The 20,762-nt window shown below is 42.7% G+C and overlaps 2 protein-coding genes across 2 annotated transcripts in view; both read left to right on the top strand.

Moving 5' to 3' along the window:
* Positions 1-18,421, top strand: part of STIM1 (stromal interaction molecule 1) — a 344,672-nt gene extending 326,251 nt beyond the window's left edge. Inside the window, exons 8-12 of the mRNA XM_006885535.1 lie at positions 6,987-7,154; positions 7,692-7,792; positions 8,067-8,302; positions 12,018-12,084; positions 16,526-18,421. Coding sequence (XP_006885597.1) covers positions 6,987-7,154; positions 7,692-7,792; positions 8,067-8,302; positions 12,018-12,084; positions 16,526-17,042 — 1,089 coding nt within the window. The 3' untranslated portion in view covers positions 17,043-18,421. The remainder of the gene's footprint in view (positions 1-6,986; positions 7,155-7,691; positions 7,793-8,066; positions 8,303-12,017; positions 12,085-16,525) is intronic.
* A 1,670-nt stretch (positions 18,422-20,091) lies between these two features.
* The window catches only part of RRM1 (ribonucleotide reductase M1), a 44,143-nt gene continuing 43,472 nt past the window's right edge, over positions 20,092-20,762 (top strand). The window contains exon 1 of the mRNA XM_006885534.1: positions 20,092-20,110. Within this exon, the coding sequence (XP_006885596.1) occupies positions 20,092-20,110 (19 nt within the window). The remainder of the gene's footprint in view (positions 20,111-20,762) is intronic.

The following is a 20,762-nucleotide window of genomic DNA, read 5'->3' as shown; positions in this document are numbered from 1 at the left end:
TATGTCAGATGAAGCCCCAGAATCCTTGCCTCCAAGGAGTAGCCTGGTTTAACCCTCTCCAGGATGAGTCTGTTTGTTTTCTTGGCAGTCCATGGTACAGTCAATACTCTTCTCTAGCACCATAGCTCAAAGTAGTGACTATAAAAGATATATTTCAAATATTGTTAATGTCCAACATAATAGAGAGCTAGACTTTTATATTAGTGGGTATATTCAATATGATGTGTGATGTAGTACTACATACCACATAATTTCTGAAGAACGCTACAATTCAGTTTTAAGGGAATGGAAATTTAAAAAAGCTAAATAATGTTTTAGTATTATTATGAGGATAGTTTTAAAAGTTTATTCTTTATGTTTTACTTATTGTTGTTGAGAATATACACAGAGAAGTATGTCAACTCATAAGTTTTTATGTGTATAATGCAATGACATTATTTTCATTCTTCAAGTTGTATACCCATTCTTACCCTCCTTTTCTGAGTGGTTCCTCTCTTAAACCATAAACTCATTGCTCTCTAAGTTTCCTATCTAACCTTTCATGTTGATTTTGTCAATTTGAGTCCATATAATAGATTTTTTTATTTTTTAAATGTTAAAATTTTTTTATACTGCCTGTTTCCTACACCTTTCTAAGTGTTAGAAAGTGAGATATTTAACCCCAATTCTGCCATGAAGTGAGTATGTAGTTTTCCTTTTCACCCTTTTGTGCATCTGAAAGTGACATATGATAGATCTTTAAAAAGCATGATGCTCATTGAAGACATTCGTTATTAGTTAAACTGTTGTTTGGTTTAAGAAGACATCAGGGGATCTATTTTAATTTAAGGTTTAAAAACTATCTTAAGACAATAGTTCAGTGTTTCATCCAGCCTCTATTGCTCCAGAAAATCTGATGGCCTGCTGAGAATTTGAAATTCTGTTGTTCTACATTTCTCTTGTAATCAAGATTCTTCTACAGACTCTTTGGTTAATATATTCAGTAATGTTATCTGTGCATTTATCTAGTTCTGGTTTCATGTCAAAGGAGGTGGCTGTTCATGACAGCAATTTGCTATACATTTTGTTTCCTTTTCTTATTCCTGACTGTCCTGCTGATCTATGTTAACAGAGACAAATTGCTGTGACTTGGATGGTCACATGTAAGCTGTTAAGACCCCAGACAAGGGTGCTCTGGTGGCCTAGTGGCAAGAAGCTGCGCTGCAATCCTGAAGGTGTGTGGTTCGAGTCCACCAGATACTCCACTGGAGAAGGAGGGGCAATCTCCTTCTGTACCAGTTGGATCCAGTTCGACAGTGCGCGCGTGCGTGCACGCGCGCGCACACACACACACACACATAAATTAAAAGAATTAGAAAAAAAAAAAAAGACCCCAGACAAAGAACTAGGTAGTAAAACAGAAGCACTGAAGTATTACTAGTCCAGTTAACTCAAGTGTTGCATGAAATTTCAATACTTTACCTTCATATCAAGGAACTACAAATCTCATGAGGTGTTTAGTGATATATTAAGCAGGAGCTCTGGTAGCTTAGGGGTAAGGAATTTCACTGCCAACCCAAAGAAAGGTACATTTTTCAAATCCACCAGCTATTCTGCAATGGAAAGATAGACAGTCAGTCTTCTCCTGTATCATTCATTGTCTCTGACAACCTGCTGGAGGATAAACTGTGAGTCGGTTCCAACTCAACAGTACTGAACAATAACAACAAAGCAGCTTCAGCAGCTACTCTTATTTTTGTTATCTATCTATCTGTCATCTACCTATCCATCTATTCTTCCTTCCTTCCTCCTTCCCTCCCTCCCTTCCATCCTTCCTTCCATCTATCTAGCTATCATCTATCTCATCTATATCTCATGCCCTAGTGGCAAGAAACTGTGCTGCATTCTCGAAGGCATGTGGTTCTAGGGTTCTAGGCCACCAGGTGCTCTGCAGAAGGATCTCCTCCTGTTTGATTAACTGCCTCTGAAAACCTGCCAGAGGGTCAGCAATGGGTCGGTTCTGATTCTACAATACACAACAACTACATAAAATATCTATCATAGAAATGTACAACTTCTTGACAGCAATTGCATTAATTGACTCTGCAGCCCTACTGTTAATTAAATTTTCCATCACTATAAATGAAAACTTAGTATTCTAGGAAGAGTAACCTTCCATTTCCTCCCTCCCTCCTGCCACTGGTAACCATGAATAAACGTTGGTCTCTCTATATTTGCCTGTTCCTGTTATTTTTATGTGAGTGAGATCAGATAATAATGGCCCTATGATTGGCTTATTATTAACTCAGCATAATCTCTTCAAGTTGTAATATGTATCAACACTTCATTTCTCTTACCGGCCAAGTAAGATTCCACTGTATTTATGTACCATGTTTAATTTATCCATCCATCTGCTGATGAACATTTAGATTGTGTCTACCTTTTGGCTACTGTTCATGACACTGTAATGAACATAATGTACAAATGTCTGTTTGCGTCTTTGCTTTTAACCCTACTTAAGAGTAGAGTTGCTGGTTATATGTTAATCCTGCTTTTAGTTTCTTGAAGAACTGCCCACTGTTTACTGTAATGGCTGTGCCCTTTTCCATTTCTCACTAGCTATGGAATATGGGCTCTGATTTCCTCACATCTTCTCTGACATTTGTTTTTTGGTTTTTCCCCTTAAGTCATCCTAGTGGGAATCATGGTGTCTCATTGTGGTTTTGATTTGCAACTCTCTGATTGTTAATGATAGTGGTCATTTTCCCCAAGTATTTGGTGGCCATTTGAATATCTTCCTTTGTAAAATGTCTATGCAAATCCTTTGCTATGTTATTTTTTAGTTGTATTTTGTTGTTAAGCAGTCAAACTTTTATATATGTAGGTGTATATACACACACACACACCCCCATATAATAGATTCTTATCGGGCATATAATTATGATTTCCAAAGATATTCCTCAGTCAGTAACTTGTCCCTTCACTGTTTTGCAAACATCTTTTTTTTTAAATTGAACAGTAATTTATCTTTATTTTATTCTTTTTAAATTTTTTATTGATATTTTAATGAAAGTTTATAAAGAACTTGGATTTCCATGTATTCATTGTTGCACATTTTCCTCCTTGCCTGCTTTCCCCCTAGTTCACTTTTTTCTTTGGAAAGAAAAGTTCTTTCATTGTTATACAATCGTTCCCCTACCCCCACCCCGCCCCCTGACTGCTTTACTATGCAGCTCTTATTCTGAACTCTTGTCATACCAATAATGCCTAATCATATATTCCTTTTATACAGTTCTCTCCCTCATCTGTTTCAGTGTCATGTACATTATTTGTCCCCTTTTCTTAGTTCCCCCCAAACCCCCATGTCAGTCCTGTTTTGTAATAGTGGCATTTTGTAATATTGGTCTTTTTGTGACTGAACTATTTCACTCAGCATAATATCCTCCATGGTCACCCATTTTGTATAATATTTCATGAGTTCTTTGTTTTTCAGTGCTGCATAATATTCCATTGTGTGACTATACCACAGTTTCTTTAGCCATTCGTTTGTTGTTGGGCACTTGGGTTGTTTCCAACTCTTTGCTATTGTGAACAAAGCAGCAATAAACATGGGTGTGCTTATATTTGCTTGGGTGGTGGTTATGGTTTCCCCCCCCCCCCCAACATTGAATTTATTCAAATAGAATGATCTAAGAGTTTAGACTCTAACCTAAGGGTCAGAATCTTGAATTTGTCAGTATACATAATGAGTCATATACATAATGATGTTTTTTAGGGCCATCTTACATTAATCAAACTTCTTAAGATTAAGAAATTTAAGAAATAAAAGTAGAACATAGATCACAATGACAGACAGGACAGTATTTTAAGATCATTTTCTGCACGATCAGAAGAGAATAAGATATATGAATAAGACCTTCTAACATTGATGAATGGGATCTTCTTTTTTATTTTAGTGATGGTTTATAAAGAACTTGGGTTTCTAAGTTCTGGTTTCTTTAGGGTATATTCCCAGTAGTGGGATTGTTGGTGCAAATAGTATTATCTATTTCCAACTTTTTGAGAAAGTGCCATCCTGCCTTCCAGAGTGGTTGCACCATTTTACATTCCCGCCAACAGTGAATAAGGGTTCTAGTTTCTCCACAACCTCACCAGCATTTGTTGTTGGTTTTAGTCTATTTTTTTTAAAGCATCTTGTTAACTGACACAGGTTAGGATGGTTTCTTAGGACAAGAAAGCTGGCCCTTCTGCTGGCTTTCAGTACCACTTAGAAAGTTCTATTTCGACTTAAACACCTTTTTTTGCAGTTCTGTTGGAAAAGAACTTAGTATCCAGAGGTTGGCCTGTAAGCTGCAGGGGTGTGTGAAAAGTCTTATTTTAATGAAAAAATTTTTCATTTTTTAAAAAGATCTCATTTATTTATTTTGTATTTTGCTGTTAGTGGTTTTTATATTATTAGTAATTGTGTTCAAAGTTAGGCTCAACAGTATTGTCCATGCATTTTCTTCTACGAATGTTAGGATTTTAGTTGGCACATTTAGGACTTAAATAAATTTTTAATTTGTTTAGCTGTATGTTGTGAAGCGTAGATCCTCTTTAAATTTTTTGCCTTGTTGTTGTTAGGTGCTGCTGAGTCAAATATGACTCATAGCGACCCTACAAACAAAATCTGAACCCTATCCTATCTTGTGCCATCCCCATAATTTTTAACATATTTGAGCCCATTGCTTCAGACTGTGTCAGTCCATCTAGTTGAGTATCTTCCTCTCTCACTAACCCTCAACTTTTCCAACCATGATGTCCTTCTCCAAAGTGTAGCGTCTTCTAGCAACATGCCCACTGCTTTTGAGAGATAAAGCTTTGTATCCAAACACCACTCTGGCTGTACTTTCTCCAAGATATAGTTGGGTTTTTTGGCAGTTTATAGGATGTTCAGTACTCTTCTCCAACATTATGGCTCAAAGGTACCAATTTTTATTCTGTCATCCTTCTTCATTGTCCACCTCTCAGATATATAGCAAGTGACTGGAAAGACCATGGCCTAAATCAGGTGTACGTTAGTCCTCAAACTGACTTCATTACTCCTCAGTAATTTGGAATGGTTCCTGACAGCATATTTTCCTATGCAGTATGTCTTCTGAGCTCCTGACTCCTAGTACCAAGAGTATTGATTGTGGATCCAAGTAAGATGATGTCACTTGACAATTTCAGTCTTTTCTCCATCTATCCCAATGTTCCTATTGGTCCAGTGGTGAGAATTTTGTTTTTTTGGCATTGAGATGTAATACATACTGAAGTCTTTATTCTTCTGCAACAAGCATTTCAAGTTCTCCTCACTTTAAGCAAGCAAGATTATGTCAGCTGCATAATGCAGGTTGTTGATAAGTCTTTCCTCCAGTCCTGATGCCAAATTCTTCTCAAGTGATTTGTTCAGCATACAGATTGAATACGTATGGAGAAACCACCCTGACACACACCTCTCTTCATTTTAAACTATATAGTGCTCCTTTGCTCTGTTCACACAAAAACCTCTTCCTTTTTTTAAAAAAAAGTTTTCTTTAATTTCTTTTAGCACTTTTTAAAATAATAAATTAGTTTTGACCTCACAGATACTTTTAAATTCTTAGGACACCTATGGGTTCCTGGGTCACACTTAATGAACTGCTCATCTAATCCTGTTGCTTCTATTGGTCTTTATCTTTGAAAAGTCATAATTTGTACAGCTTTCCACAGTTATGTTGAAGCAGAATTGTTCTTCTGCAGTGACCTTCTGTGTCCTACAGGGAAGTAGATGTCAGATGATAATACTTATCTTTAAATCAGTGGGGGTAGAGGGATCACTTATTAAGAAAATCTCTGTGTGATAGCAAGGAATCCATCTATAATGTCTGCATATACTTAGATCTCTCATACTGAGTGTTCTGTGACTGCTTCATTGTGTGTTCCTTGCAGAAAATTCAATGAGATTTCTGTGTACACATTGGTCTTCGCATTTCCTGTAGTCACGGCTCATGTTAGAAGCACACATGCTCTTTTTCTCTCTTCTTTGTCGGGAGTGTCTTTCAAAGCCTACCTGCCATTTTCCGTGAGAAAATTACAGGATAGAGTCTCTGCACTAGAAACTTTGGAGAACATCTAAGCCAGTCCCCTCTGGAATAGCAGTCATTCTAAGGTCTCTCTGACATGAGTTCTTCATAGACCTCTCATATTGGGAGCTCACTTTCTCCTGTGATACATAATCCCTTCACTTACAGTTTTGATTTGCCTGGGAGAAAGTCTAACACCACACACAGGCCTGCTATAGAAAGCATAGAATCATATAGCCAGTTAAGTAACAGACCCAAACCTACTGCTGTTATTTCCAACTCACAGCAGCCCTCCATAAGGTTTCCATGGTGTTAAGTCTTTATAGGAAGTGACTTCCATCTTTCTCCTGTGGAGAGGCTGGTGGATTTAATCACTGCCCTCTGGTTAGCAGTCTGATACATTACACTGTATCATCAGTGACAGACTAGTGACCATAAACAATAAACAATTTTTCAGACTCCCAGCCAAATGTGATTTTTGGTTTGGGTTGGTTGGTATTTTTTTCTTTCATCTTGTGATGTCTTGTAGTAAAAGCACAAAACTCTTAAGTCTCAAAAAGAAGATTCACTGAGCTGTTCTGTACCTCAAGAGAGCAGGGAAGATTGATGAGTCAATTGATGAGTCAGGAGAGTCAACTGATGTGATGGGAAAAAGAGCCCTAGCCTGGGAGCAGAAAGATAACAATTTGAGGTCTAGTTGATACTATTGACTGTGTATACTGCTAATGATACTAATGACCTTGAATTAGGTTACTTTTCCTCATATGTAAACCATGGAGAATAATTCTTGAACTTTCTCCCTCCTGAGAAAGTTGTAAAGCTCACATGACACGGCAGATAAGAACTCTGAATTGTGAAGCATCATACACAAGTGTTGGAGAAAGTCATAGTAAGTGGACTCACATCCTTTTGGCTGCACAGGTTCGAGAGGCCTTGAGGAAAGCGGAGAAGGAGCTGGAGTCACACAGCTCATGGTATGCTCCGGAAGCCCTTCAGAAGTGGCTGCAGCTGACACATGAGGTGGAGGTGCAGTACTATAACATCAAGAAGCAAAATGCTGAGAAGCAGCTGCTGGTGGCCAAGGAGGGGGTGAGACCTGCCCTCTTGATACCATCTTTCTTCTTCCCTCCTTTGTCTTCATTAGCCTCCTTTTTTTAGCTACCCTTCACTCTTCTCCCTGCCTCTTTGTCCTTCCCAGTGGGCACCTCAAGTGCTTAGACATTATCCCTGGTGTTGGGTTGTTTCTTTTCCTAAATGTGCAGCTCCTGATGATCCTTAAGTTTTTAGAGGAGGGAATTTGGGAGTGTAGGGGTACTTCCAGTTATCACTTCACAAAGTTAAGTCAGTGGAGGCATGCAGGGAAAGTTCTGCTATTTGGAGACTGCCAAACCCAGACTGCCATAGGCAGAGAGAGCCTCCTGGAACTAAAGTCCTGTCAGGGGACCCCTTTACTTCTTTGATTTCCTTTCTTTTCACCCCCTTGTTTTCTGTTTCCGCTTTCCCCTTTCCTTGAGCAGCCTAAACTGTACTAGGAGGAAGGTGTAAGTTAGTCATAGGAAGACCTTTCTCACTGCCTCCAACATCTAATCCTTACTCTCCTTTAAGCTGGGGGCCTCATCTTTACAGGCTGAGAAGATAAAAAAGAAGAGAAATACACTCTTTGGCACCTTCCACGTGGCCCACAGCTCTTCCCTGGATGATGTGGATCACAAAATCCTAACAGCTAAGTAAGTAGACCCAGTGTTGCAATCTTGGCAATGCCCACACCATCTTCAGTGCTCCGAGGGTCTGCAGGGCTCCCAATCCTAGCTATGTTCTTTCACTGCAGAAAAAAATGGTTCTGCTCTCCTGTTCCAGCTGCCACCTTACTCTTAAGTAATTGATTTTAATATTTTAGTGATCATACCTATCACTCCAACTTGTTTCTTTGAGAAGAGGCTTTTATTTCTCTTGAGGTTCACACTTAGCCCCTGCCAGCAATTCTCTTTCATTTGTCTTCAGGCAAGCGCTGAGTGAGGTGACAGCAGCACTACGTGAACGGCTACACCGCTGGCAACAGATTGAGATCCTTTGTGGTTTCCAGATTGTCAATAACCCAGGCATTCACTCACTGGTGGCTGCCCTCAACATAGACCCCAGCTGGATGGGCAGCACTCGCCCCAACCCTGCCCACTTCATCATGACTGACGACGTGGATGATATGGATGAGGAGATTGTGTCACCCTTGTCTATGCAGTGTAGGTGACCTCCTGGGTGGGTGAGGCAAGGAACCTATGACACACAAGTTGATAAATCCTTGGCTTCTGCTGTGATTAACATCACACAGGACAGACACCAAGGATGATAATATAACTTAAGGCCTTGGCTAATAAAGCACAATTGCATCAGGTTATTTCTTAATAATTGTCTTTTTGGTGATTTTTGTCATATGCTCTGTCTGCACCTCTGGGTCTTTTTTTTATGTGTGTCTTCCCTTCAGTATTTGTTTTTCTTTATTCTCTTTTTCTTCCCTTTTCTCCCTAGCTACTTTAATCAAAATTTTCTCTTTTAGTGGTTGATATGACATATGTTTTGACTATCTAGTTAATTTAATTTTGTGTTCCTTATTTCTGATTGCTAAAGTAGATGAGTGGGATGGTGTCTCTCTTTATTTTTACCTCTTCACGTGAAGCCCTATGAAGTAGATAGTCCATTAAAGTGTGCCACACCTGCCAGAGACACATTCTTGCCCGGGAGAGATCTCCTGCACAAGCATGTCTGGCCTCCCACCCGACCTCTTGGCCCTCTCCACCTCTGTCCTAGGTCTATCCTTTCCTTTCTCCTGTGGGAGATGAGGGCTGGGTATAGCAGTGCCAAAAGGGACAACACTGATGGGAAATCTTTAGTGAAAGAAGAGAATTTTCCCTTTCTGATTCAGGATTTAATTTTTCTTTAGAACCAAGATGATTATAAGCAAAACTAAACCAACTGCCACTGAGTTGATTCTGACTCATAGTGACTTGCCGTCCTGTTTCTGGATCTTTAAGGAAGGAGACTGCCCATCTTGCTCCAGTAGAGCGGCTGGTGCATTCTTTTTGGTTAGCAGCTCAACAAGCTATATACTATGCCACAGGGAAGCTCTCATCCCAAGACTGTATTGCACCAATGAGGGGATTGGTAGAAAGTTGGGGCTGAACTAGGGACTAACTTTTAGAAAGCAAGATTCCTGCCTCAGGATTTATCTCTAAGTTCAATGATTCTTTGCCCCTGGCCAAGCCCTTCTGTTTCCCAGAACAGACTTCTTAGCCAAAAGGTCTAATTAGGTTAGGATCAGTGACAAGTAATGAGTAATCCTGATTTGCTGGTCTAAAGGCTCCTGTTTACTGTAGATTGGGAGGGACCTTCACTAGGTCTGAACAGCCCACCCCTTGCTTCAGCCTGCCCGTCCCTTGCCCCATTGATTGGCAGGCTGAAGCCCTCTGTAAATCAGATTCTCTTCTCCTTTTGGCCTGGCTGTTGGACCCTAGATGCTGCCTGGCTGATGGGGCGTAGGTTCAGTGACCGCTCTCTCTGCTCTACATCCGCCGGCTCGGATGATCAGTCCCTCTGGAAATACCCGGGTTTGAGGAGCCCCTTTGGGGTTTTTGTTTTTCCAACTTTTGGAACTAAACCAACACTTGTACCCCACGAAATCCTTCTCCTGCCTGCCTCACACCCCTACCTGTTCCCTCTATTCCCTCAGCACCAGCCCTACTAACTGCAGGGAGGGGTTCGGGGGTGAGAAGAATCAGCCTTGCACAGCTAAGGGCTAGAGAGAGAATGCCCACTGGTGATGAAAGTCTTACGGGTCTTCCTTCAGCTTAGCTAGGCGAATGTCCTCACTCATGGTCCTTCATTTATCTTGGCTAGAATAGAAAGAAGGAAGGGAAGACTATTCTATTTTATCTTCTCTACTCCCTTGCTTATTCGCCGCCCCCCCCCCCCCCGCATTTTCCATGCTTGCTTTTACCTTTCAGCCTCTTTTTCATGCCTTGAAAGCCAGAAGCCACAGAAGCTCTGACTCTCCAAATCTCTATTACTATGGAATTATCTTCCTAGTAGCCACTCTTATAACCTGGCCCTCTCTCCTACCTGTAGGATCTGTCTTCTAACAAGGTAGAAGAGAAAGAATGAAAGTCTGAGTCCTCTTTTTAGCTGGAGCTGGGAGTAAGCCCAAGAGACCCTATTGGGGATGAGCTCTGCCACTTACCTAATTACCTGGTTCTCCTTCACTGGGCAGGATGGTCTTTATCTTCTAAGAGTCTTATTTGCAGCATCAATCCGGGAATTGGTTATTTATTGCTTTCATGCTTATTGGGGGTAATTAGGAAAATAAAAAGGCTTTCATGCTTATTGGGGGTAATTAGGAAAATAAAAAGGAATAAATACTAGCAGAAAAAAAAAGGCATCCATTCTTCTACATCTGAGCATGTTCTCTTTCAGTCTTTGTTTCTGTAAAAAAAAAAATAGCTACTGCCATTTGTTCAGTGCTAACAACTATGTCAAGTACTTCAAATACATTATATAAGAGCACATTGCGGTCGAGTTGGTTCTAAGTCACAGCAGCCCTTCATTCCTTCATTGAGTTTCCAAGGCTGTAAATCTTTACTGGATAACACTAACCTGTTTTAATCTGACAGAGAAGCTAGTGGACTTAAACTGCAAATCTTTGAATTAGAAGCCCAATTTCTTGAGCACTGTGCCACCAGGACTCCTTAGAAACCCTATCAAACTTTCAGAACAATTCTGCAGGACTTTAGAAATCTGGAAGTTGGCTCAGAATGTGCAAGTACGATGCTTAAGTCCTTTAGCTAGACAGTGGAAAGACCTATTTTCAAGCTCTACCTCTTGTATTTCAAAGGTCAACATATTTCTGTTACACATAATTGTGTATGCTGCTTCAATTAGCATTTTAATAGGTATTCTCCCCATGCTTTTTTCTCCCGTTATTTTTTGTTGTTGCTAAGACTATACAAATTCATTTCTACTGTATAATTTAGTGATGTTGATTATATTCTTTGAGTTGTCCCCCTTTTCCAAGCTGTTCTTTCTTCTAACATAGACTCACAACTCTGTAAGGTTTCCCTCTGGTCATTCTGGTTGCCTTTATCACTATGATTCCATTTAGATAATTCTTAGAAGAGTATAATGTTCACAATTGCCTTTTTTCACTAGGTAAACTACAATATTATTAATTTTTAAGATGACTTCAGGGGGGTTTATGATTTAAAGTTTAAAGATTATCTCAGAGTAAGTTTCAGGGATTCCTCTGTCCTCCATGATTCCAGAAAAACTGGAGTCCATAAGCATCTTAAATTCTGTCCAACATTCTCTTCCTTTTGAGCAGAATTATTCTGTGTAATTGTAACTAGGCCACCATCCAGTTCTTCAGATCTCATAGTTAGGAAGCCAGCTATTTCTCCATATTCTTAAAATATTTTTATAAGCCTCATTTTTAATATCACCCTAGTCTTTCATTGTTCCACCTCTATGTTTACTTGTATACAATTATAAAAAAATGAGTTGATGAACATGTTTGTACGTGAATCCTTGTCTAAGTTGTGAATTATATTCTCTGAGCTTGGCTTTATAAAAAGGCTGGTTCTTAGTGCTCTCCCGGACCTTGCCCCAAGCCTCTATCCTCCCCTCCCCTGCTTGTGCCCTTCCACTAATTGCCTTGCCACCTCCCTTATAATAACATTGACCTTAAGTCTCTTTTGAAATTGCCACTAAAACTGATCTGAGCACCTCATCTTCGACTTTCCCTTCCTTTCAGGACCCCTGGTGGGAGGTTTCTGGGAGGAGGTACCCCATTTTCCAGATTGGGCACCAAAAGGCTCAGAGTGGTCTCCAACAGATATTTCTCTGGGCAACCCTGCTTGGCTGCCATGTCAAAGCCTGCCATTTTTCACAGTCTCTTCACTCTCCTTGCAGCCCCCAGCCTGCAGAGCAGTGTTCGGCAGCGCCTGACGGAACCACAGCATGGCCTAGGATCTCAGAGGTTGGTAGAGGGTGAGGCTGGCCACTTCTTGACAAGCCGGGTATCTCTGCGGCGAATGCGCAGCCTTTCATCTGGACAGTCTTTCAGTTCTGAAGGCCACGGGACCAGCCCTCCATCTGCCTGTGCTGCTTCCTCCTGCTGCTCTTCTACTGCCACCACTACCACCACCACCAATACCGTCCATGTCCACCCTGTCTATTATCACCAGAGTACTTCCTATTTCCTCCAGATGGAGCCCTACCCTGACCCACCCCCTTCTGACAGCACCGCTGTGATGTCTGGGCATTCAGAGAGCTTGGGGTATCAGCTGTCTCTCTTCCTTCCTACATTTCTGCTGTCTTTACCTTGTTCTCTGTCTGCTGGCTGCTGCTTGATCAGTTGTGGGAGTGAGTTTAGTGGGGAATTTCTCCAGTTCCTGTCTTTTCCTTGATCTGGGACTCCTTCTTAAGATCATTCTAACTCCCCATACCTTTCTCCCCTTCTGTGTTTCTGTCTAAAGTCTGCTGCCTCTAAAAATGAATAACAATTCCCCTCCCTTACGGTCCTTTAGCACTTTTGCCTAAAATTTAGACTTCCACATCAGTTACCTCAGTGAAGGCCCATTTCCCTTACTTCAACAAATATTTATTGGTACCTACTCTGTACAACCCCAGCCATCACTGACCACAATTTGGTCTTGGAGAAGTACATAAATAATTGTAGAACAATCTGATAAGTGCTATGGGATGCTGAAGAGGGAGTGACTAACAGTATGTACCTAGGGAAGAATGCTTACAAAAGAGATGGCATTTGTGCTAACAACCTATATGTAGAGAAAGAAGGATTATTCTCAGAGAGGAAACATGAAGAGGCATGAAGAGTTAAGAGCATCTGATATATGTGAAGCTAGAACATTGGAATACTTTGGCTAGAACATTGGCATGCTTGGCTAGAACTTTGGAATGCTTTGGTGGGAAGGGGCAGCAGATGAGGCTAGCACAATGAAGGGTAAGGGCTAAGGGCTTTGTCCTTAATGTTTTAAGAATGGAGATATGCAAAAAGGTTTTTGAGACAGCTGGTCAAATTTGCATTTTAGAAGTGCCATTTTAATGGTGGCATGTATAAAGAAAGGGTTGAAAGAGGAGACTGAAGGAAGTTAGAAGCCATTAATGCCTAGCCGCAAGCCAAAATGTTGGACATTTGTCAAATTCATATGGAAAGATTTCAGAAGAAAGTCTTGTTGATCTCTTTTGAAAATCAACCACTGAAACTCCTATGGAACACATTCTGTTCTGTCACACATGGGGTGTCATGACTCAGTGACAACTGGTTAACTTGCAGTAGATCAGTAGGGTAGGTAATGAGGTTTTGACATGGAAGAGAGGACTAATTTGGTGGCTGGTGATGGCAGATGAAGGAGAAAGGGAGATCTAGGATGATGCTTGCAAGTTGGAAGAATGGATGGATGTAGCACTCTTTAGGGAGTTAGGGAAACAAGGGGAGAAACAAAAAAAAAAAAACCAAGGGGAGAAACAGGTTTGTGAGGGAAGATAACTTTTATTCTGGATAAAAAAATATTATGGGTAGGGTAGGTGTTAAAATACTCATTTTTTAGAGAAGGCAGTTAAGATTCTGAAAGGGTAAACAGTTTTTCTATAGCTAATTAGGAGCAGAACACAAAACAGAACTTACCTTTCCATTGCAGGACACTTAAGACATTTTTGTCCTACAAAACCCTAGTAAGTGAACTGCAGAAGAGTTCATGATGGACTTTCTTCCATTGTAGAAAGTTTGTTACTATATCATGATACTAGCTTAGGGTCAGAAGTAGTAGCTTTAACCTTTTCTGGAACAACCTCAGACAGTCTCTCTCCCCTGGGAGGACCTCTCTTTTCTGAAGTTGTGACCATACTTAGTTTTGGCCTCTGGGATTCAAACTGTTTCCCAAGTTGCTTCTTTTTGGCCTTGGTTTGCTCTGGATGCATTCTGTCTAGCTTTGACCCTAGAGCCTCTGGATAGTTATCCTAAAAAAGGACTGTTCTGTTCTTTTCAACAAAAGGACTGCTTTTATTAGGGTCTTTATTTAGCAGAGCTGTTCATGTTCACTCTCATCCTCATTTTTCATCCAAAAGCGTAGGCAGGGAGACTGCTTCTCCCAATACAGATGGAGAGAACTGTATTGGGTGGGGGCACTATGGATGCTCCCAGAATTAAGCTGAGGGCAGAGGGGAGGAGGGCTGGGAAAGTACTTGCATTCACCTGGCCTGTTCACTGCTTGATTTTCTTTTGCACCATGCACCAGAGGATCGTCTATAAAGGCAAACAGGCTCTCTAGTAAGGTTAGTAGCTTGGGGATGTGAACCTAAGGCAGTACAGCCTTTGGGGAGGGACACCTTTTGCCTAACGGTCTTGAAGAATCAAGGAGGGAAGGTGAGCCTGCCCAAGTAGGCCTTTCCCCTTCTGTGTCTAACCTAAGTTTCCTTGAAGGTTTTATTCTTGCCTTAAAAGTCTCAGTTTTTAGTTTATAAAAGAGGTGTAGGGGGCTGGAATGAAGACTAAATGGGGCTCCAGGCCAAAAGGACTAAGTCTAAGAGGGCCTCAACCTTATCTCCTCAGTTTAGAGGGTGCTTTTTCCCTTGGGATTATGCCACAGAATTTCTTTGGCTCCTTGATATTGCTTCATGTGGAGAAGGCAGGAGATGGAGAAAATCACCTTGAATGATTTTCAAAGAGACTGAAGACTGTTAGATAGTTAAATGACAAGGTTAGATCTATGCGATCATGTTGGTAAATGCTAGCCTAAGTGTCTGGAACAATGTTTATAGAATAGAAGCAGGAGCTGGAGATGTTCTCTCTACTCTCCCATGTCTCCAGGAAGGTACTGGCCCACAGAGGGGCTGCTTAATTAGTTGTTTCCTGCTGAGACTAAAATCTGCAACAGCTATGAGCTAACGCCATGCTTTTGCCCTTTTCAGGGACCTAGTGCCCTCCTGACTTCAAACTCTTAGCATCCTTCCTTCCAGGTCCTGTATTGCTCTCCTCTGACATATGATTCCTTTCCTTTGGTTTCTTGACTTATATTTTTACTTAGTCTAATCCTCTGCTTCTGCCATGGGTTCTCAAGCCTCTGGGAAGCAGAAGAAGAGTTTAGGGACTGGCTTGGGGACCCCCCCTATCTATCCTTTTGTCTGTAGAGGCATAAGGGGTAGCATACAGAATTAGTTCATAGCCTTTTTAGGAACAGCAAGCCACTTACAGTGCTTTTAGTTCCTCAAGTCTCTGTGTGTGCATGTCCAGTATGGAGTGGCATGCCCCCAAAACTCAGCCTTGCAAAGAAGCCCCTTGTCACTCACCTACATACAATCCTTCCAGACAGACTGTCCTTATCATCTTCATTCCCATAGTACTTTCTACATTTTCTAGTGCTTTGCCAACATATTTGACCCTCTACCTTCAATAAAAGAATTGAATTGACATTATCTTCATTTGGTCAAAATTGAGGACCAGAAAAGTTAGATAACTTGTTCAAGGTCACATAAGGAGCCTAAGGCAGAAATGTAAATCAAACCAGGAAAAAAATCTATACTCTTCTGAAACACTGCCTCTTAAAGGCCTATGCTATCTTTCTATAACTCCCTACAGTCTACCTGTCAGCAGAATTCTGAGGCTGCACCTCTGTTTGAACTCATACAATACTTTTTGTCTTTGGCACCTAAAACTTGAAAAATAAGACAATAAAGAATAAAAATAGTAATTAAAAAAAAACCAAACAAAAAACAATACTTTTTGTCACTTCTCTAAATCCTGTTGAGATTGAAAGTGGCAGCATCCTTGTCTTTTTGCTTGGTGGGGGATTGTTTGCAAGGCTATTCTAACCTTTTGTCTCCAGCCTGGGTCAGGCCCACTGACTGCATGTTTTCTCTTCCTTGGGGCCTGACGCAGAACTGGATATAGGTAGGGGAGGAAGCCATTAGTAATAGAGCCTTAAAGGTGACTCAGAAAGAGGTAGTTCTGTGTTAACTTAGGTTTGAGTCCTAAGAAAATGAGCTAGCTATTCGAAGGAGGATATTTTATTAAGAATAAGTATGGGATTTAAGCATATAGTTGCACCAACATAGGGCTAGGGCATTCAGCATGAATGGATCGCAGTCACTGAAAAGCCCTTTGCTGGGCACATGATGTTATAATGACCTTTGTTTTTATTTTGTGTTGTCTGTCTCTTCTCTCTCCTCACTTTCCCCTTTCTTTTGGTCTTTCTTGTCTCCTCTAATTTTGTCCCTCTGGTTTATTCAACTTCTTTCTGCTTTTCTTTCTGTCCTGTTCATCTTGTTTTCTTCTATCCTTATTTCCATCTTCATTTTCCTACCCTGACCTTGTCTTGCTATGCTGACCATTTCTCCTCCTTTTCCTATCTTCTATCCTGTATGTGTCCCCTTGCCTCTCTCTACTCTGTATTTTACAGGGATTTGACCCATTCCGATTCGGAGTCTTCCCTCCATATGAGTGACCGCCAGCGGATGGTTCCCAAGCCTCCTCAGATGGCCCGTGCTGCAGATGAGGCTGTCAGCGCCATGACTTCCAATGGCAGCCACCGGCTGATTGAGGGGGTCCACCCAGGGTCTCTGGTGGAGAAATTGCCTGACAGCCCTGCTCTGGCCAAGAAGGCACCACTGGCACTGAATCATGGGCTAGATAAGGCCCACAGCCTGATGGAGCTGAGTTCCTCACTCCCTCCCAGTGGCTCTCCACCTTTGGATTCTTCCCGTTCTCATAGTCCCAGTTCCCCAGATCCAGACACACCGTCTCCAGTTGGAGACAGCCGAGCCTTGCAGGCCAGTCGAAATACACGCATTCCCCACCTAGCTGGCAAGAAGGCTGTGGCTGAGGAGGATAATGGTTCCATTGGTGAGGAGACAGACTCCAGCCCAGGCCGGAAGAAGTTTCCCCTTAAAATCTTTAAGAAGCCTCTTAAGAAGTAGGCAGGATTGGGGTGGTAGTAGTAGGACAACTTGTCCTTTCCTGGGTTTTCTGCCTTCCCATTCTCCACCAAGATACCTGGGCTCTAGATTGAGGTTTGGGAAGGGCTAGCCCAAAGCCTGGGCACTGTACATACCCACTCCCCTTGTCCTTGGGTCCTTCAAGATTATTTATTAACTGACCACCATGGCCTGCCTGCCCTGCCTTCCTCTCAACAATGGGCTGCTGTCGTCACTCCCTCTCCACTTCAGTGCATGTCTTAGTTGCTATCTTCCCTCTGCTCCATCAACTTCCAGTTCTACCTCTGGGGTCCAGGTTCTGCCTCTGCTGTCCCAGTTTTAAGGTTTGGTTTCTTGTTTCTCTCTGTCTGCTGCTTTCAGACTCCTCCCTTCCCCTACTCCTCAACTTCCTTTTGCAGCTTTGGGGAAGATTAGGTGGGGTAATATCTGACACTTGTGTCTCAGGTCATTTCCACCCCACCCTGGGCCTATTCTTTGAGGTTTGTATTTTGGGAGTGTGAGAGGCCTGGAGAAGCCTCAGCCTGGAGCTCAGTTAGTTCTCCAGGGGACCATAGGGAAGTGAAACCAACTCCCAGGGAACAAACCATCAACTTCTAAAGAGAGGCCAAACTAGGGGATGGATCGGGAGAAAATTCTTCATTGGGGATGAGAGGATGCCAGAGCTGTGTGTAATAAGGCAGTCACCTTTCTTCTCCCACCTATACCTGCCACCTTCTTCCCTCTGCTCATCTAAAATGCAGGAGGGTTTGTCTCTAAGAGGTGCTGCCCCAGTGCTCCCCAAGCATCAATACTTTTGGGGCTCAGGACAACTGGCTTCCTGGCTATGGGAGCCACAGCCATGATACAGGGCTCCAATGGGGCCCAGCAACTGTTGGGTTATGATGCTGTTGCATTTGAACCAAAAGACAAAACAGTTTAAAAGTGGAAAAAAAAAAATCTCAATTTCCCAAGTGCCTGCACCACATACTCCCCTTGCCAACTCCCATTTTCATGTTACTGCATAGCTTGGGCCAGAGGGTCAAAGACACAAACCAGTCTAGGGGAGGAGGGGCTAAGGAAGATGGTATACATGAAAGCGGCTTGTGACCACTTCCCCCTCTCCTCCTTCTTACCAGGCTCTAGACAACTCCTTCCTTTACCTGTTTTTGCTATGGCTGTAAAGGTTATTTTCCCTCTGCCACACTCCCTGTCATCTTTCCCTGGGATCCTGTTTTGGGCCTGGGATGGGTGTATCTGGGACTGGTCTTAGGAGAGTGCTAGGCTACAGACTGCCTTGTACCTCTAGACCCCTCACATGGGTTTTTCTGTGTCATTTGATAAGACTCTTTGAAGTCCAATAAAGCATGTAGGAGATTTTAACCCGTGCTCGTTTTGACTCTTTACTGTGTTTTCTGTACTCTCTGGGGCACAGCAGGCAGAGGATGAAGAAAAAAAAAATCCTCTTTTGCTAAGGGAAAATGAAACGTGAATGCACATAAGAAAACCTTCCGGGTAAGGTTACGATATAAAACAGAATGCTCAGTTAAATTTTACTTTCAGATACAGAAGTTTTAGTATAATTACGTACCATGAGGGCACTCTAGTGGCTTAATGGATAAGGAGTTACCCTGACAACCTAAAGGCAAGGGATTTTAATCCACTAGCCACTCCACCAGGAGAAAGATGGGCAATCTCCTCCCTTGCGATTTGCAGTTTCGGAAAACCCGCTGAAGGGTCAGCTATTATCAGTTCCGACTGGCAGCAATGAGAAAGATGCACCATGAAATATTGTGGCAATTAAAAAAATTTGTTAACTCTTACATTCATATTTTTGGCCCATCTACCAACTACCCAACTACGCTAAGAGCTTCACTTCCAGGCTCCTATGCCCTTTATTACAATTACTTCTACCAGAGCTTGGGCCCTCACGTGGAGAGCTGGGATAAACCTATGATTTTTAGGGGAGCAGTGTACAATGCCACAGATGAGATTTCAGATAGTTTGTATAGGCTAAAGACAGGTTTACATATTTTAAACAGTCACCAAGCCACACCGATTCTACCTCCACAAGGCAACCACCTCCTTATTACTGACCCACTCTTACTCTAGTGAAATCGGTTCCAACACATAGGTCACTCTCCTCTGGATTTCCAATGCTGTAAATCGATGAGACATTGCCCACCTTTCTCCCTCCGGAGTGGCTGGTGGATTCAAAGTCCTGGATAAATACAGCCTTTGGTTTTGCAGTACAACACCCTCACTGGAAGACTCTAAAGGCAAATAGGTCTTGGCCTGGCCCCGATTAAAAAGTCTCCCATGGCCTCCTTTTTCCGTCAGGATAAAATCCACAGGCGTTTGCTTCTGACCTAGCAAGGAAGGCTCTTGTAACCTCACGGAGTGCTTGGCGTGCCTGATAATTTTAAGTCTCCCTCCGCACTCAGTTTTGGATCCCACATCGGATTGCAGTCTCGGGGTTATATTGGTACAGCCGTCAAAATAAAATGTATTCTGGATAGCTGGATTTTTGTCCTTAACTGAAAACTACTTAACCCGTTTTAACAAAGCGAGGGCGCATGTGCGAGAGGGGCAGGGGCGGGTCGGCGGGCTCTGCCCGCTGCGTCGGGGTTGCGAGGGACTTACAGGTCGGCTTTGCCACACTCCGCATGGCGGCGGAAGCACAGCGCTGCCACTGGGCATACCCACAGTCAGTGTGGCCTCAGGCCGGTGCATTCTCCTGGACCCTGCCCATACTCAACATGGCGGCGGCCGGCCGTCTCGACTTCCCGCTCGCCCCCCATTTGGCCCGGGACGTACGCCATTTGAAATCCGTCGCGTCGGTCTTACGTCACAGGTGGCGGGAGCGGGAAAGGGATTCAGATTGCCGCGCTTCTGGTGCGGAGAGTGCTGGGTGTCCCCAATTTCTGTCCGCCTTGTGCTCCAACTCTGCACCCTTTGAACACAAACTCGGCCCGCTGCACCACCTTCGTGATTTCACCGCCGTCTCATCTGCAGCCTCGAGTTGAATTTCTCAGCACCTCAGCGACTAGCTGCGATGCATGTGATCAAGCGAGGTGAGGGGTCCGTAAAGGACGACGGGGACGGCAGGGAAGAGAGAACGCGCTGGGAGGAGGGCTGCTTGGCGCCGCCGCTTCCCGCCCAGCCCGCAGTCGCTTCCCGCCGTGTCAGCCAGCGCGGCCTTCTGTCTTCGGTCAGTCGATCTGACCTTCAGGCTGCGCCCCTTTGCTTTGTCATTTTGAAGGTATAAGCCCCACCCCTCATCAGATGTTTTCTTTGTGCCCCCTGCACTTACAGACCTTACTTTATTCGTAAGCTCTAGTTTCCAAGGTAGGGATTATTAGCTCCACTTTACAGATGCTGAGAGCCATCCACTTCTTGATGGGGGGAGGTCAGTGTTGGGACCTGTAGCTGACAATTGCATTTTATTGTAAAACTTTGTTTGAAAACCTCGGGGTCGGTAAACTACTGTGGGACAAAGGCAACAGGTTCCTGCCACGGTAAAAGGTTTACCTAGTTCGGTTAGTAAAACGAGAGTAATACAAACTTAGAACGGAGACATTCATGGACGAGTTTTGAGTTGAATCTGCTGGCATCAGTTAATAAAGCACTTCAAAATTGTTGGGTGCCTTTTTGTTGCTAGTTGACGTTCAGACCTTGATGAACTCGTGACAGAGTAGAACTGACCTTATAGTTTCTGTTTTTTTC

Source organism: Elephantulus edwardii, unplaced genomic scaffold (genome assembly GCF_000299155.1).
Source record: "Elephantulus edwardii isolate Elephantulus edwardi_28Jun2011 unplaced genomic scaffold, EleEdw1.0 scaffold00044, whole genome shotgun sequence".
Taxonomy (NCBI): domain Eukaryota; kingdom Metazoa; phylum Chordata; class Mammalia; order Macroscelidea; family Macroscelididae; genus Elephantulus; species Elephantulus edwardii.
Note: the sequence above shows the minus strand (reverse complement) of the source record. Positions and strands in the feature narration are given on the sequence as shown.